The 19,362-nt window shown below is 43.9% G+C and overlaps 1 protein-coding gene across 1 annotated transcript in view; it reads left to right on the top strand.

The window, feature by feature from the left end:
* The window catches only part of LOC144681584 (interleukin-17 receptor E-like), a 75,649-nt gene that overhangs the window by 17,014 nt on the left and 39,273 nt on the right, over nt 1–19,362 (top strand). Inside the window, exons 2-4 of the mRNA XM_078543295.1 lie at nt 7,741–7,756; nt 16,965–17,108; nt 18,456–18,562. Of these exons, the coding sequence (XP_078399421.1) occupies nt 7,741–7,756; nt 16,965–17,108; nt 18,456–18,562 (267 nt within the window). The remainder of the gene's footprint in view (nt 1–7,740; nt 7,757–16,964; nt 17,109–18,455; nt 18,563–19,362) is intronic.

Below are 19,362 nucleotides of genomic sequence, written 5' to 3'. Positions count from 1 at the left end.
GTAATAAGTCAATTAAAATCGATTTTTGCTCACCACAGCATACCTGATGTGCTCATCTCAGATAACGGTTCACAATTCTCAGGCACTGAGTTTCGCAAATTTGCACAGGACTGGGAGTTTTGCCACATTACGTCAAGTCCCAAATATCCACAATCCAACGGAATGGTGGAACGTACTGTGCAGACCTTAAAACACCCGTTGAAGAAGGCAAAGGCAAGGGACCCCTGTCTGGTTCTGCTGAATCACACAGAATCACAGTGCAGAAGAGGCCCTTCGGCCCATCGAGTCTGCACTGACACGTGAGAAACACCTGACCTACCTACCTAATCCCATTTACCAGCACTTGGCCCATAGCCTTGAATGTTATGATGTGCCAAGTGCTCAACCAGGGATTTTTTAAAGGATGTGAGGCAACCTGCCTCCACCACCCTCCCAGGCAGCGCATTCCAGACCGTCACCACCCTCTGGGTAAAAAAGTTTTTCCTCACATCCCCCCCTAAACCTCCTGCCCCTCACCTTGAACTTATGCCCCCTTGTGACTGACCCTTCAACTAAGGAGAACAGCTGCTCCCTATCCACCCTGTCCATGCCCCTCATAATCTTATACACCTCGATCAGGTCGCCCCTCAGTCTTCTCTGCTCCAACAAAAACAACCCAAGTCTATCCAACTCTCTTCATAACTTAAATGTTTCATCCCAGGCAACATCCTGGTGAATCTCCTCTGCATCCCCTCCAGAGCAATCACATCCTTCCTATAATGCGGCGACCAGAACTGCACTCAGTACTCCAGCTGTGGCCTCACCAAGGTTCTATACAACTCCAACATGACCTCCCTACTTTTGTAATCTATGCCTCGATTGATAAAGGCAAGTGTCCCATATGCCTTTTTCACCACCCCACTAACATGCCCCATCCGCCTTCAGAGATCTATGGACACACACGCCAAGGTCCCTTTGTTCCTCAGAACTTCCTAGTGCCATGCCGTTCATTGAATACTTCCTTGTCAAATTACTCCTTCCAAAGTGTATCAACTCACACTTTTCAGGGTTAAATTCCATCTGTCACTTATCTGCCCATTTGACCATCCCATCTATATCTTCCTGTAGCCCAAGACACTCAACCTCACTGTTAACCACCCAGCCAATCTTTGTGTCATCCTTAAACTTACTAATCCTACCCCCCACATAGTCATCTATGTCGTTTATGTAAATGACGAATAATAGGGGACCGAGCACAGATCCCTGTGGTGCGCCACTGGACACTGGCTTCCAGTCACTAAAGCACCCTTCTGTCATCACTCTCTGTCTCCTACAACTAAGCCAATTTTGAATCCACCTTATCAAATTACCCTGTATCCCATGTGCCTTTGCCTTCTTTATAAGTCTCACATGTGGGACCTTGTCAAAGGCTTTGCTGAAATTCGTGAAATCCTGGATTTCAGGAATACACCATTAGAGGGCATTGGATCATCTTCAGCATTGCTCCTGATGGGGAGAAGACTAAGAACTAAGCTTCCAACTGCGTCCCAACTGTTATTTCCACAGCCAGTGAGCTGCAGCGTGCCGGACCTGCTCAAACTGAGACAGCAGAAGCAGAAACAGTACTTTGATCGAGGTGCCCGACCTCTGTCTGACCTGAACATGGGAGAGACAGTGAGGATTCAGCATGAAGGGATCTGGAATTCTGCTGTTGTCACAGGAATTACAGGAGAACCAAGGTCTTATATTATGCAGACTCCAAACAGGCAACGGTACAGGAGAAACCAGAAAACAAATGAAACACAACCCTGCTCTGAACCAGAAATTGTAGCTGAAGATCAAAAACCAGTATGTACCAATGAAGCAACAGATAACCAGATGAAGCCTGGGAGTCCTGAAAACTATCCAAGGGTTGATAGTGATGCAGAGCTAGAAAAGACCCCTCGTCCTTCAAAATTACCTCTGTCACCATTCAGAACATCCAGTGGAAGAATTGTGAAAAACCAAAGCGATATAGCTGTGTAAAAGACAAAACAGACTGATCAAAACAGAGTGAGAAAGAATAGATATGAGACCTTGTGTACTTCAGTTGTATAAAAGTTATTTTTAAAAAAGGGAAATGTCATGATAAAAGCTGAATGTGGTTGTGGACTCCATTTTTAGATACTATACGGTACAAGATATGGGGTCGCCTGACATGGAGGTTGAAGGTCAGATAGCACATGTTGGAACCTGTTTAGACTGAAGTAACTGAATTCTATGTTCATGTTAGGAAACTGTATTATCAATAAAGTTAGCTCAGCTACAATGTCAATGGTCTGTGTGCACCATTGAAACAAAAAACAAGACAGTAACAGAATCAAAATCAAGAAGTGATGGATAGTTGTGGCAACTTAGTGTTGACTTGATGCCCATCCCAAGTTTTAGGCAGATCTGTGTTCTGGCAGCTGGGGTCAAGGGACATAATTAGGGCCCTGTTGCCATTTCTGCCTCTGCTTGACTACCACTAGTTCCTGCCCCACCCAACCACCATAGGCAGCACCAATCAGGAGGAAGCCATTTGCAGCAATAATTTTCCTCAAGCTCTTGTCAGTTAAAGCTGGATGGAGCTGGAGACATTTTGTGTGGCAATCGCTCGTGGGTTTTGCACTACTTTGCATCTGAAATGTGCAGTCGCTATTGAATGCTCTGCAGACCTGTTGCCTACTGCTCCACATTGGTGCTTCTTATTGATCCTGATGCTAAATGCACCAATAATGTAGGCATTTTACAAAGGGCCTCTCCAAATGATTTTCTGCTTTCAAATCAGACATCTGCCTCTTTTGAGGGGGGCGCTGGCGACTTGCCGACCCAGTGAAAATCGATCGGAGCCCAACTCGGGCTCTTCCAGGTCCCCACCTTGTGTGTCTAACCCATGGCCCACCTGATTAATCCCTCGCACCAAAATCTCCCCCAAGGGCCTGCTCTCAGCAGCAATAGCAGACCTGTGAAAGCACCCAGATGTTAAAACTTCCAATGCGATAGCGTTCAACAATATGTATCAATTCAGTTTAATTATGGGTAAGGTGGTTTTAAATGTTTTTGAAAGGATTTGGACTTTTGGGGCCTAATTAGTGTCTTAAAAATGCCAGAGTAAACAGGAAGCCTATCCAGTTGGGGTATTGAGTGCATTTTCATTCAGTTCTCTGCTAAATGAGAGCATGTGCAGTTTTTGTGAGTGAAGTCTGTTTCACCAGCGAACAAGTGCTGGCTCAATTATGTCAAGGAGTTGTCACTTTTTTCCATCTTGGACTATTCTCAGCTCTGGTGGGCTTGGTTATTCCTTGAAGAGTCCATCTCCTTTGGCTCCAACTACAAATGGACTTTCCCAGGCAAACAAATTTTTGCTCTAAACAATGACAATCTTTGTCCTCATTTCAGTACTATTCATCCAATCTGATGTAAATGATGTAGCACTACAGTTCTTTGCAGTCTCTAGGTAACACATTAATACCTGTTTGTTTACAAGTGTATGAAGCCCTCTGTGCTTCACCATGCAGTTGTATAGGTGTCTGATGGCTGTCTGCTTCAGGAGGGAAATCTCATCGATTCTGAGAAGGTCATTTGAACTCTTCAGAATTTGGAAAGAGTTGCACGAAACTTTGATTATGTAGCTCTTCCTGTTTTTCATTGAATGCTTGTTCTAGTCATGGTAAAGAGATGTCAGTGTTGAGCAGTGGAACATTTCCAATTTCAGGAACCCAGCATCGGCATTGGGCATTCTCAGATCAGGTGTGGTATGGTTTAAATGCAGATAAAACCTCCCTCTACTTTCTCAATGACTTTGCTAAGGACTAGCATTGGAATCTGTAAAGTCCACAGCCATTGACAGTGACTGCACACATTTCAGTGTGCACGATACATTGCTGGAGCTACTACTGAGAGAAAAACGTTATACAGTAATAGGTGTGAAAGAAAGAAAGACTTGCATTTATGTAGCACCTATAATGGCTTCAGGATATCCCAAAGTGCTTTGCAGCATAATTTTGAGGTGTCGAAAGTGTGGCAGCCAATTTGTATACAGCAAGCTCCAAGAAACAGCAATGAGATAATGACCAGATAATCTGTTTTAATGATGTTGATCGGGGAATAAATATTGGACATCATTGGACAGAATTCATATCCACTTCTTCTCTTCCCTGACTACCCACCTTCCTTTCGCCTTCCCACTTTCTATCCTTTTCCGATTTGAAAGAATGACAAAAAAAAGGTTTGGCTCTATGAACTAACTCATAATCATCAGCTATTTCTGCTGCTTGCCTACAGATTCAACTCTGTTCCTCCATATTGAACCTTTAAATTCTTCCATAAAGAATTATTTCTCTAGGAGTTGCATATGTCATCTCTATCTTTAATGCCCATATCCACCAGTCAAAATTACTTTGTTTTACTCTCTCAAACGCAATATAAGTTTGCCCAGGCTGTTTTCTTGATTTCCTAAATGTCTGTCTGTATGCTTCAGGAACCAACTCATATGCACTCAAAATAGCCCTTTTTACGACATCATAATTCACCAATACCTCTTCTGACAACGAAGCATAAACCTCATGCGCTCTACCCACCAACCTGGATTGTAACAACAAAATCCATTTTTACTGTGGACATTTTATCTGTTTAACTATCTTCTGAAATAAAATAAAGAATGCTTCAACATCCCTAGAGCTTGTACAAATTTAAACATCTCCCCACTAGGTTCCGATCTGGAAATAAGTCCTTCCTCACCTACTAGTGTTTCTTTTTTAACTGCCTGCAGTTTAAGCTGGAATTCGCTCTCTTTTTCTCTTTCCTCCTTTTTTAACCTTGCCACTTCTAATTTCCTTTCTTGTTTTCTTTCTCCTACCAGCCTTTCTGTCTGTTCCCTTTTGAAATGCTCTTCCTTTTTCTTTTTCTGCTGCCTCTAGTCCCATTTTTTATCATTTGCAACTGAATTTGAGCCCATTCCAATGAACCACCTCTTGGAGAACTTGGTCTCTCAGGTATTTCTTCCAATTTCAAATGCTGTGCTGCACCTTCAATTATGTCTGATTTCCTCACCCCTGCAGATAGTCTTAATTTATCTCCAATTCCATTAACTTTGGTTGGTTTATAAAAAGTAAATAAAGCTAAGTTGTAACTTCTTCAACTCCCAGACAAGCCTGAGCAACCGCCAAAGCCATATTGCAGTTACACCACTTCAGAAAAACCTCACACCAACTCCTGAATTCAAAGTGCTTCTCGTACTCGTAACCTTAAGATTCACCAACTCCAAACCAATCAAGGAATTTCAAATATATCCCGCAAAGAGCCCCCAATTTTTGTTGTGACACAGCTGATGGTAAATGCTGAGTTGTTCAAATCCTAAAGGGAAGCTTGAAACAACTGCCACAACTTGTTTCACAGTTTGTATAAATTTCGAGATGCGTGCCTTGAATTCAGTAGTAATAAGACCACCGAGTCTTATAGGTTAAAAGTAAGTTAAACATTTATTAATAAGAGAAATGATTTTAAATACACAGATCTACAAATTTTTACTATGTTAACTTCTAAATCCTCTAATCAATCTAACTCCCAGTTAACTTTAGTTAAGGCAGCAATAAGACACATAGATTGAAAAAGACTCAGGCAAAGAAACATGATACCTTGAACAAGTCAAATTCAAAGGGAGTTCTCTTCACTTCGGTCCCTGGAGACAGCAGCTTGAGGCGTAGATGCTGAAGGCTTTTTCACATTTGTATGAACTTAAAATGCCCTCCCTTACACACAGCCTTCTCTCCTTTATACATATTCTTCCTCCTTGAATGCAAACACCCATTGTTTCACTATGCCTTTGGATTTTTATCTTTCTGATAATAAAAACCTCTCATAGCACTAAGTTTTATCTTTTGGAAAAATAAACACACTGTTTCTAAACTTCACCTGGCTAGGTGACACATTTCACCCCTCCTTTGAAAGCAGTCTAATCTGGTTAATTTAAAAATGCTAATGTTCCCTTGACACCTGTGTTTCTAAACTTGCCCATGTTTACCTAATTAACATTTCAAACTTAGCTTCGCTTCTTACAGTAAAGCACCCAGACTAGCTGCCTCTAATTCAATTACATCTTGCACACACACATAGACATTTATAGACACACCCCACTATTACTCTCTTTTACAATAAATTCCAATAATAATGAGAATTATTGTGTCTTCCTGACACTGGGAGACAGCCACTGATGACTGTGACCTCTGGAGGCTGACTAGAGGGGCATTGGAAGAGGCAAGGATAAATGGAAAGCTTAGGCTGAGAGGAGGGCCCAGCGAAAGCAGAGACCAGCGAATTGTACACTTTCTCTGCTCACTGCCTTTCTCTGCAGCAAATACGGCAGATACTCCCATGCCAGAGTGGGGCTCCTGAGCCCCACCAGGTGATGCCTAACCACCACAATGCAAAGCATTGTCTCATGAGATGGAAAGCTGCCATTGCCATTCTTCTCCTGATCGCTGAATTACGCAAGATATTCACTCTTTGAATGTTCAGGCAGTTACTCATTTTAAAAGCTGCAAACGTTGTAATTATTTTTTAAAAAAATCTGACATACCTGGTCTGCTTTGGCACTCAGTGTTGGCCATTAAGTGGCTCAATTCATGGCACTAAGGTTTCCGCCGGTGGCAATCTACCATGACAACTGGAAGCCGTTGGGCTCCCCACCATATTGCCAGCCCTCCAACTCCCAGTCCGAAGAGTAATATATGATTGGAATAATCTGCTGGATAGGATTGGTAGTGACAGAGGGAGTGTTCAAATGCAGTTGGATTTCAGGCTGAGATGGTTAGTTACTGGATGAAAGGGTTTGAAAGCCTTTTTCTCAATCCTGTCCTTTTATGTAAGGTTCAATGACTCACTGCCATTGGCTGAGTCATCAATAATTCTTTATTTTCTGCTAGGTTTTCAGACGTCTCTTTCCTTTTACCTTATTGTCTTGAGGGTGCTGACTCTCAGATATTTTACTAAGTGACTATCTTTTTATCATGTGTGAGCTAGACAATGGGCATTGGCAGTCTATTTAAGCATGAAGACATAATAGACAACAGCAATGCTGTCCGCCCAAATAGCTATTCCTTTTCCACTAAGGGTCATCAGATTGCTGGAATGTAAGCTGATAGCTGTCTCCTCAGCCTGTTGTGTTTTTATTTCTGCAGGTAAAAAATATCTCCAGTTCCAGGAAACAATCATATTCTGCAACACCTGAAAAATTACTCATTCTGTCGTGTACATTACGTGATGAGTGATTCTTATCAAATGTTTTCAACAAATATTTCTCCGCGGCCTTAGGAACCTGTCAAACTGGAGCAGTGCAGCCTTTAAAGTGGGTGCTTAGATACAGGAAGCCTTCCTCTGTTCTGCATGGGTCGGGACTGTGAGGGTTCGGACGGTTATGTTTTGAAGTGGAATATTTTGGTGTGTGCTTAGCAGAGTAAAGCCAATTCACCGTAACTGCATGGGATTCCGGTTTATTCAACCATATAGAGGTGTGCAGAATGTCTTATTTTGTGCGGGAATAATGAATACATTGGGTCAGAAGAAAGAGAACTTTGCCCCCACTAAGCCACTCCAACACACACATTCTGACACACTCACCTTTATATATGTGACATATTAGATTTGGTAAAATGGCTTCAATATAGAGAACTCTTACCTAGGCTTGAATTATGAAATATGATGGTGAACTGACTAAAGCGAATGTTTCTGCTCTTTTCACAGGAACACCTCGATATAGGTAGGTGCTTTATTCCCCATTTAATCTTCTCTGTTTTTTTTAATACCCTGATTCAAATTCTCACTTTTATTAAATTGTTTTGACCTTATAAATGCTAAAAATGTTTGTACTTGCTTATCCCCTGACCATCTTAACTATGCATGTGAATATATTCCTTGTCAAACATGTAATATCACCAGTAATTAACTAACTGGAATGTAGGCTGGGTCACATAGAATGAACCCTTGTAGCCACCACCCTGGGGCAGCTTTTCCATGTATAATAAATTATTTTTACAGTTAAAGTGTTATGCATATATTATGGACCTCAGTACATTAGACAGTTTAATTTACTTGAGTGAATAGATCACCGAGCTGTGGTATGTGCCATGGTGTTGGTCTTTTTTAAAATTCATTTTACGGGATGTGGGCTTCTCTAGCTAGACCAGCATTTATTGCCCATCCCTAATTGCCCTTGAGAAGGTGGTGGTGAGCTGCCTTCTTGAACCGCTGCAGTCCATGTGGTGTAGGTACACCAACAGTGATGTTAGCAGAGGAGTTCCAGGATTTTGACCCAGCGACAGTGAAGGAACGGCAATATATTTCCATGTCAGGATGGCGAGTGGCTTGGAGAGGAACTTCCAGGTAGAAGTTCCCATATATCTGCTGCCCTTGTCCTTCTAGATGGTAGTGGTCGTGGGTTTGGAAGGTGCTGCTTAAGGAGCCTTGGTGAGTTTCTGCAGAGCATCTTGTAGATGGTACACACTGCAACGGTGCGTCGGTGGTGGATGGGGTCAGTGTTTGTGGATGGGATGCTTTGTCCTGGTTGCTGTCATGCTTCTTGAGTGTTGGTTGGAGCTGCACTCATCCAGGCAAGTGAGGAGCATTCCATCATATTCCTGACTTGTGCCTTGTAGATGGTTGACAGGCTTTGGAGTCAGGAGGTGAGTCACTCACTGTAGGAATCCTAGCCTCAGACCTGCTCTTGTAGCATTAATATGGCTAGTCCAGTTCAGTTTCTGGTCAATGGTAACCCTCCCAGGATGTTGATAGTGAGGGATTCAGTGATGGTAATGCCATTGAATGTCAAGGGGCAATGGTTAGATTCTCTCTTGTTGGAGATGGTCATTGTCTGGCACTTGTGTGGCATGAATATTACTTGTCTGATTCAATACTACTGTAGGACTCTGCAGGCAGACAGATGTTTCAAAATGCTTTACAGGATGGAGGAGAAAAAGTGGACAATGTTGGGGTGGGGGGGTGGGTGCGTGGGGTTGGAATGGAAGGATTTTATATGGCTTTTTTAAGCAGGGAGTTGAGAGGATAAGAATTTAGAGAGAGTGCCAAATTTTAAGGTATAATGGCCGAAAGAATGGCTGTGGAATGGAGGGGGAGAGGAACAGAAGTAAACTGGCAGCATGGGAATGGAGTGTATGTGTATGGAGAGTCACACAGCTCGTTCTGGGTGACCCCAATCTTACATCTTTAGATCAGTCTGTTCTCTATCAAGGAGCATGGGTAGAAATTGCTGCCACTTTCATTTGTGACAGAGCAGCTTAAGTCTCTTTTAGGTGAAAGATAAAGACTATTTTCCAATTTGCCTCTATGGTCCCAACTTCAGATCTGGCAGAATCAAATGTAAGATTTCTAAGGCTGAATTTTGCCAAATCATGATCTGTAACTTTGATATTTAAAAAAAAATGTTCTTGGAACATGACAATCCTGGCAAGGCCACATTTTATTGTCTGTCCCAAATTGAAGGTCATGGTTGGCCTTCTCCTTGCACAGTTTCTAATGGCTACAATCCCGGTAGTGAAGGTGCTTCCACAATGATATTGAATTGCAATTCCAGGATATTAACCCAGCAATGTGTATCCAAGCCAAAATGTTGTGTGACATGGAGGGTAACTTGAAGTGATGGTGCTCCCAATCTTGGTTTCTGTTGTCCTTCCGGTCCGGCAATGCCTCAGATTTTAAATTCTCATCCTTGTTTTTTAATTCCTGCCGTTGCCTCACCTCTCCCTATCTGTGGAACTTCCACTAGTCCTTTAACCCTATGAGATTTCTGTGTTCCTCCAACTCTGATTTTGTGCATCCTCCATTTTAATCAATATGCCATTGGCGGCCATCCCTTCAGCTCAAGATCCTAAGCTCTGGAATACTCTTCCTAAAATACTCTACCTCACTTTCCTCCTTCAAACCTCCTTAAAACCTACCTCTTTGTCCAAGTTTTAGCTCGCCTGCCCTAGGATCTCCTTATGTGGCTTGGTGTCAAATTTTGTTTGATAATGCTTCTGTGAAGTGCCCTGGGACATTCATTAAAAAGGAGCTTGGTGAATGCTGTAGGGAAGGGAGGTGAGTTGCTAGTGAAGTGTGTAGATCATGTATACTGCAGACACAGTGCACGGTGATGAAAGGAGTGGATCTCGAGCCCAATTGCGTGTGGATCCAACAAATTAACCCTGTTCCGGATGGTGCCAGGTTTCTTGAGTGAGATATATTGTGGATTTCATCACAGTCCTTGCTGAGCCTTGTAGATGGTGCCAGGTTTGCAGGTCAGGCTGTGAGCTATTTAATACATAGTACCCAGCGTCTGACCTGCTCTTGTAGCCATGGTGCTGATCTGCTTGTTTCAGTTAAGCTTCTGGTCAGTGCTGATTCCCAGGATGTGGAAGACTCGGCCTTCAAACATCAGGAAATTAGGAATAGATTGGAAGACGTTCTCCTCGAGGAACATTGTTCAGCTTCAGTGCCTCTCGACTGAGGTAGCAATGTGGGACATTGTACACCCCGCTTCTTTACTGATAGACAGACATTGGTCTGCTCTGGTCTTGTTTATACATTGGCCCAGTTTTACAGTTGTAACAATGATAGCGACCCATTCATTTCTCTGTTTGAAACTTTGGTAAGCACTACACCAGGATGCTGGAAGGTGTGCGAGGTAGGTCTTCGGCAATCTCCATTATTGTCTCTCACCTTCCCTTTATGAGAGGTCATGACCTCTCTGTTCACCTCTCCCCTCTGTTAAATAAGACAGCAGCATAAACTTAAAGAACCTCATCCTTTTGTTAATCTATAGTGTTAGTTATTGGTCTACTACAAATACTGCCTAATAGCAACACCAACTTGTATTTATGTAATAAAACATCCCAAGGAGCATTATTGTATAAAATTTGACACCGGCCATGTAAGGTGACACTAGGTCAGACAGTGATAAAGGTAGAATTTAAGGAGCATCTTCCAGGAGGAAAGAGAAGTAGACAGACAGAAGAGGACAGAGAGGAAGGGAATTCCAGAGCTTAGGGTCTTAGCATCTAAAGGTGCGGCTGTCGGTGGTGGAGCAGGTAAAATCAAGAATGCTTAAGAGAGAAGAACCAGAGAAGTGCAGATATCTCAGAGGGTCCTGGGGCTGGAGAAGATAGCAGAGACAGGGAGGGCTGAGGCTATGAAGTGATTTGAAAACAAGGCTGAGCATTTGATAGTCGAGGTATCGTTTAACTGGGAGCTGGTGTAGGACAGCAAGCACAGGGGTAATGAATGAATGGGATTTGTTGCGAGTTAGGACATGAGCAGCAGAGTTTTGACCTCAAATTTACACAGAGGAGAACAAGGAGGCCAGCCAGGAGTGTAGTGGAGTAGACAAGTCTGAGGGTAACAGTGAGGGTTTCGGTGGCAAATCACCTGAGACCAGGGATGAACTTGGGCAATGTTACAAAGGTAGAAATAGACAGTTTTAGTGATGGTGTGGATATGTGATCGAATGCTCAAGATGCCAAGATTGTCAACAGACTGGTTCAGTGTAATGCAGTTGCCAGGTAGAGGGATGGAGTCAGCATGGCAGGGACTGAAAACAGTGGCTTTAGTGTTCCTAATATTTAATTGGAGGAAATTTCTGCTCACCCAGTACTGACTGTCAGACAGCAGTCTGATAATTTGCAGAGAGTGGAGGGGGCAAGAGGTGGGGAGGTAGAGCTGGGTGTTGTCAGCATACATGTGGAAATTGATGCAGTTGCCTTAGGCTGAACCAGTCTGTTCACAGTCTTGGTGTCATACGTCACCCTGACATGAGCATTCAGTCACATATCCGCCCCATCGCTAAGACAGCCTTTGTAAATGGCCATCACAAAAAGTGCAATCAGATTCAACTTTTACACATGGATCACGAGGTGCTTCAACACAATCAATGAATATTACAGTCATTTCAGACATACATTATCAGACATACATGCATTATCGACATACATCATGTTGCACTCTGAGGTGCTTCAGTACAATTATGATACATTTAGTATTCACTACATACAATCTTTGTGAGCCGTACAGCCTGAGGGGTCTATACAGTTCCCAGCCCCTCAGTGCACTATGGCAGAAAAGTCTTAGACAGCGACCTTTCCCCATTGCGCCTTTGTGGTGGCTGCCCCAAGCTTTAGTGCATCCCTCAGCACGCAGTCCTGGACCTTGGAATGTGCCAGTCTGCAACACCCAGTCGGGGACAACTCTTTGCGCTGGAAGACCAACAAATTACAGGCAGACCAAAGAGCGTCTTTCACCGAGTTGATGATCCTCCAGCTGCAGTTGATGTTTGTCTCGGTGTGTGTCACTGGGAACAGCCCGTTGAGCGCAGAGTCCTGCATCACAGCACTGCTTGGGATGAACCTTAACAAAAACCACTGCATCTCTCTCCAGACCTTCTTGCAAAGGCACAATCCACAAGGAGGTGAACAATGGTCTCTTCCCCACCACAGCCACCTTGAAAGTAACATGCAGAGGGGGTGAGACTCCTGGCGTGTAGGAAGGATCTGACCGGGAGGGCCTTTCTCACCACCAGCCAAGCTACATCTTGGTGCTTGTTGGAAAGTTCTGGCGATGAGGCATTCTGCCAAATGACTTTGACAGTCTGCTCGGGGAACCATCCCACAGGATCCACCTTCTCCTATTCCCGCAGGACCTCTAAGACGTTACATGCCGACCACTGCCTGATGGTCTTGTGGTCAAAGGTGTTTCTCTGCATAAATTTTTCCACGAGGGACAGGTAATACGGCACGGTCCAACTACTTGGAGCGTTCCGCGGCAGCGTGGCCAGACCCACCCTTCGCAACACCGGGGACAGGTAGAACCTCAGCACGTAGTGACACATGGTGTTTGCGTACCAAGGGTCTACGCATCGCTTGATGCAGCCACACACAAAGGTGGCCATCAGTATGATGGTGATGTTGGGCACGTTTTATCCCCCCTTTATCTAGAGGCTTGTACATCGCGTCCCTGCGAACACGATCCATTTTCGACCTCCAGATAAAGATGGCTCGGGTGATCGCCATCGCGCAGGAGTGTGGAATGGGCCAGACCTGCACCACGTACAGCAACACTGAGAGTGCCTCACACCTGATGACCAGGTTCTTACCCGCAATGGAGAGGGAACGTCGCTCCCACATGCCTAGTTTCCTTTCCACCATAGCCACTCGCTCCTTCCAGTTTCTAACGCATGCCCCGGTCCCTCCGAACAAATCCCCAGCACCTTCAGGCCGTCTGGCCCGACGGTGAAGGGGGCAAAGAATCAGTCAACCCAGTTCCCAAAGAACATGGCCTCGCTCTTCCCACGATTTACCTTGGTGATTGAGTAGCAGATTGTTATGTCTGAGATGCTGTAATTTTCATTCACTGCGGTTTCTGTTGAGCTTTGATGCAATTAGTACATAATCATGTGGATTAATCCCCGTTGGCTTAAGTCCATCGTCTTGTTCATGTTAGTGCTAACAGCCGCAGAGCTGCATATTAAATCTTAAAACCTGACTTTATTCTGATCCAATCTGTACAGCATCACTAAGATGAATTATCTGGTCATTTACTCACTGCTGTTAGAGGGAGCTTGCTGTGCACAAATTGGCTGCTGCATTACCACGGTGACTATGGCTGGGATTTCCTAGCCCTGCCAGTGGCAGGCATCCTCGCGGGCAGGATGGCAAAATTTGGAGAGTGGCCAGGCCCTGCCCTGCCCATGATGATGCCCACCACTGTCGGGACCGGAAAATCCCACCCTACACTTCAAAAATACTTCATTGGTTGGAAAGTGCTTTGGGATGTCCTGAGGTCAGGAAAGATGCAATCTTGGTTTCCAGTGGAAACTTGACTATCATTCACAATAGAGTGGAACACTTTCCCCCTCCCCCCCCCGCCCAGTGAATAAAGGAAATTGGTAGAAAGTCAATAATCCCCACATAATCAGTGTTTCAAATGAACTTTCTGTTTTGTTTCTTTTTCCTTTTTTTAAAATATAAATCATGTCAACTTGGACTTCCAGCAGTCTCCAAACCTGAAGCAGCAACTTGTGTAAAAAAAAATCTGGTGGATAATTGAAAGCCTAAGTAATGGGAAGTCATTCCCTATGTCTGATACTCCTGATACTTAGTTCTTACACTTGTGCTGTGAATTAGTTCTGAAGTTCAATTTTCTTCTGTAAATTTTGATGGATATATTTCTACTGTAGCTTATATGTATGTGTGTGTGTGTATTTTTTATGCATTACAAATAATATATATATTTTCTGCTATTTTGTTTGAATAATGTGTATTAGGCCATGTTGCACAATTGTGAGTTAAGCTGTGGATCCTTTCACTGTACTTTTGTTCAAGTTTTCTCTCTCTGCACAGCTTGGCCACAATCTAAAATGGTTGGTTACAATCTTGTTCAATACAAGTAAAGACATGATCAGTATGTCACAACTACATCACACTATTTACTGACAACCTATGCCTGTTGATTTTCACAATTCTGACAGCTCATTGTTTTCTACAGCCAATGAAGTGCTTTTGAAGTGTAGGCGCTGTTGTACTGTAGGAAACACAGCAGCCAATTTGCACACAGCAAGCTCCTACAGACGGCGATATGATAATGACCAGATAATCTGTTTTCGTGATGTTGATTGGGGACAAATATTAACCAGGACACCAGAGAGAACTCTGCTTTTCTTCAAAATAGTGCCATGGGATCTTTTACACCCACCTGAGAGGGTATATGGGGACTCAGTTTATTGTCTCATCTGAAAGAGGGCACCTCCAACAGTGAGGCATTCGTTCAGTACTGCACTGGAGCGTCACCCTTGATTGTGTTCAAGTCCTGGAGTGGAGCTTGAACTCAGAAACTTGTGACTCAGAAGTGAGAGTGTTGCCAACTGAGTCACGGCTGATTCTAATCCACCTGAGCTAAAGTTCAAAACTCTAATAGTTGGGGTGAATTTTAGGTAACTCTTGAACCTTTTCCAGATTTATCCTCCCTCTCTCTAAAATCCCTTGTAACATTATCTGATTAAAACCCCACAACTCAAACCTGCTCCTGGCTGCATCTAAGGAGGTTCTTTAAGTGACCACTAGATGGTGAGCAAGAGCCAATGAGTAACCTTCTCATGTAACCTTCTGACTGGGCGCCTTTGTTGAGAGGGAGCAGCTGTGACAAAACCCTCAACATTTTCTCAGAGTAATGGAATATACCCAGAATATGGAAAATAATCCAGCAGTTCAACACGAATGAAATGACGGGCAGCAAATGGGCCAAGCCGTTTTTTTTCTCAAATCCACCAGTTCTAGTACTGAAATACAGTGACAGTAGTCACATGAAGTCTTTGATCTCTTTTATACTTCTGAGTTCATCATTGTTGTTTTAAAGTTTTTATATTGGAAATAAGACTTTAGTAATAAGGCTGAGGCTGAGAACCTCTGGTCGTGTCAGCTTAGATTCCATGTTAATTACAATGACTCTATTACATATTAAAAATGCAAACTGGGTCAAATATTAAAATACATTGTAAACACCCATTTTGGGTTTCATAAATGTGGGAAAATGTCAGCACTTTCCCTGCAGTGCTCGTTACATCTATGGATGGCAACGCAATTGGTCTTTACATTGTTAAACATCTTGTCAGGTAGCATGGACTGCAACCCTTACTGGTAGATTATTTTAGTCCTGAGCTCACACCCACCACGGAGATGCTGGAGGTAATTCTAACTCCCAAAACCGAATGTGTTTGGGCGCGCTGGATGTAAAAATTTCAAATGCAGCTCCGACCCTCCTCGAGCCCACCATGGAGGCAGGAAGAGGGGCGGGTGATAAATCTGCTCTCAGGAGGCGGCTTGATCATTGAGATCCTTTTTAGGAGGCTGCATACCTCCATTTTAACAGGTTTTCCTGGTTTACCAACTATCGGCTGGGTTTCCCAGGCCTTGCAAAACGTGGCAGGACACAGGAGGTGAGAGTGGCCGAATCCATAAAATAAGTCCCTTCACAGCACTGCTTCTGGGCTGCGAGGATTGTGGGTGTATCTTTAACGCCCAGTAACCTGCACTGTAAACCCATCTCCATGTTCTCTCCCACCCTCCCCTCAACATCTGTATGATCTGTCATCACCCTGTACCACCCCCGCCTGTGAAGGCCAATGCCCCCAAATCCCTCTTCCCCTGCCCCAAAGCCCTGTCCCATCAGTGGCAGTGCCTGAATGTTTATAAGTCAATTCTTCAATAAACTGTGACTGTCTAACAAATCCATGCCAGCCATCATTTTAATATGCCATCTGACCTAACCTGAAATGCAGATCAACTCCCATGGTAGGTAATTAGCCATCGTCGGAAGGGACCATAGGTATCTCCATTAGAGAGAGACAATCGGTTATATAGCTTGAAGGGCATCGCTTCACATTAAGCATGGGGTGGCGCAGAGGCAAGACCCACGTCTACCTCAGCTGGAACAGGAATTGAGCCCATGCTGTTGGCATTATTTTGAACCACATACTAGCCATCTCACCAATTGAGCTAACTGTCCCCCATTCCCATGGATGTGGTGCACGTTTCCAATCTATTCACCCAATTGCCTGAGGCCTTTACTCACCCGATTGGTATAGTTTTGTGTCCTCGGGTCGTTCAAAAGTCTCCTAATCCCATCAGCCCATAAACCAACCCCAATACCAGCGATGGTATCGTCTTTACTGTAGTTTGCTAAGCTTTGCAAGCTGCACCAATACTGCCAGTCCATCCCTGCTCCTATCGCCATGGCGGCTAGAGTTTGTGATGGGCCTATATTTTGAATACTCCTCAGAAATAGCATTTAACACACTCTGGAGATCCACTATTGTCAAGTGCTTCAGCCCCACCACTTTGAGAGAGGAAAGCTGGGAGTTTCCTGTCAATGGTCCTCTGACCTTTATTCTTGGCTCACACAGATTTATTCATTAATATTTCTCACAGACAATTGCACGCACCAGGAGCGAGTCGAAGCTCCCGATGGATTCAATCTGAGCTTGTCCAGGCTTATTATGTCCACCGTACTGTCCTGTCCACCGTTAAAATGCATCCCATGTGTCCGAGTGAACGTCAAGATTAACAACCCAGGTAGGAGTTGACGGCAAATGGATTTCATCCTTTGTTGAGTGTCGGGAATGTCAAACCTAATCCTTTGTGCCTTGGTGTCAAAGGTGGATTGTTCTAGGATATTTGAAACTCCTTTACAGGATGTGCATGAGAAATAAAATTCAAAATGTTAGTCCTGGGAAGAGTCAGTGATGAATGTTCTTCCAGTGAGGTGTGGGCAACTCACTTAAACCAGCTGGATTAATACCTCCACACGAGATCACAGTTAAAGGACATCTCAAGATTGGCCCAATTCCAAACCAGTTTGATAGAAACCCACTCACTGTCCCAGAAAAAGAGGCCCAGGTTATGTTAACTTTTGGGCCTTATTTAAATTCCACCATCCAACCTCCCATCTCCTTCCGGAGACTGCCCACGGCAAAAAGTCAAGCCGCAGAAACGGCTGCCAGAGATCCTATGATTAGGAGACGTTTGGTTGGAAGTGCAGGGAGAGGATATCCAGGAGTCAGGAATATGCCTAATCTTTCCTTGTAGGATCAGGCAGAACGCGAGGAACGTAAACCAAAAAAACATTGAACTTAACCTTTTGGGCCTTTTCTGACCCTGATCATCTTCAGCCATTGGGTTGCCTGAAGGGAAACCCACTGCCCCTTCTTGCTCAGCCTCCATAGTTAAAATTGCACTTGGGCCTCAGTGACATCACGAGGACCTAACATGGCTTTGTTAAAGAGGACCCACTGGCTTTGGGCAAGTGGCCTTGCTGCCTGCTCAGTTGTGCAAGTTAAAATTGTGAAGAAGAGTCATATTGGACTTGAAATGTGAACTCTGTTTCTCTCTCTCCACGGATGCTGCCAGACCTGCTGAGATTTCCCAGCACTTTTTGTTTTTATTCAAAATTCCAGAAGGTCAGTTTTGAGCAACTCCAGGGTGGGTAGGTAGCCTGAGTGATTTTAACTGCCCACCCCACCCGCCCAATTTCCACCACTATCAGCTGTAGGCTTTTGCAATCCAGTTGTTAGTTTGAAATGAGCGAGCTTTCCAACTGTGAGGCTGCTATAAGTGCACATTCCGGGTGTAAGTCTAGCATGAGGGTATGTCACAGGATTTCCAATCCAGGCATGATGGGTCTTTTTCACTGTTTCCAATCCAGGTTTGACTCCAGAGTTCAGGTCAGGCTAGAACTCAGCAGTCTGTAACCCAGAATAATTCATTTACTATAAACTAGGTGTAGAGTTGTTCCTGTTAGTTGTGACCTAGCTAACTTGACGTCGTCTGATCAACGTCATTTGCCAACAGATATTAATCGCTCCGCTTTCTTTTTGGATATCAGAGCTTCTCACTGCACTCTAATTCTTGTCTCTCCTTCAGTGCCAGTGAGAATTGAAGGAGTGCAAATTCACTTCTTTGAATACAAAAGCAACAGAAACAATGGGATTCAAGTCCGATGGAGAAACCACGTGCAGCCCATCAAATCGGTGAGTTCACATTCCATAAGATAACATCAAACTTACAGACAGCAGTAGGTATTTGGCCCAGCAAATCTAGGCTGGTGTTCCTGCCTGATATGAGCCTTCTCCATTTTACTTCATCTCGCTGTATCAACAGCCCTTGACTTTGTCTCAATTTGTCCTCAGCATCCACCCTTAACCTGTTGGCCTTCAGCTGGGATTTGGAGGCGTGTACCCTTCAGTGTCTCCAACCTTCATTGAAAATCCAAACAGATCCAGCCAAAGATTCCAGTATCAGATTTATTCCTCTTTTGGGTCTTTTCTAACCTTGTTATTCTAGATTATTAGAATATCTTAGATAGCTCATAGTGGCACGTTCCAAATCCCTGTACACTATCCTTTCCTTGGGTATTCAATAATGCGCCCAGGAAACCTAGGCTGGTCATTGCTTTAAATGTCTGGAAATAGCCTTTGCCTCTGTAAGACCTCACCCCAGTCTTTTGAAAATGGGGCAGTATCACATCGGACCCTCTCTTAAATTTAAAATATCAAAAAAAAATGTATTTTACAAAAGCTAAAGGAAGCAAATTGTAACAGATTTAGAGTCTAGAATCTTACAGCACAGAAGGAGGCCATTCAGCCTGTAATGTTGATGCTGGCTCTGAAAGAGCTATCCATTAGCCCCACTCTTTCCCCATAACCCTGCAATTCTTTTCCTCTGTAAGTGAAGATCCATTTCCCCGTTGAAAGTTACTACTGAATATCCTTCCTCCACCCTTTCAGGCAGTGCATTCCGGATCATAGCGACTCTATACATAATGTGTATC

This window comes from Cetorhinus maximus, chromosome 6, assembly GCF_964194155.1.
Source record: "Cetorhinus maximus chromosome 6, sCetMax3.hap1.1, whole genome shotgun sequence".
Classification (NCBI taxonomy): Eukaryota; Metazoa; Chordata; class Chondrichthyes; order Lamniformes; family Cetorhinidae; genus Cetorhinus; species Cetorhinus maximus.
Note: the sequence above shows the minus strand (reverse complement) of the source record. Positions and strands in the feature narration are given on the sequence as shown.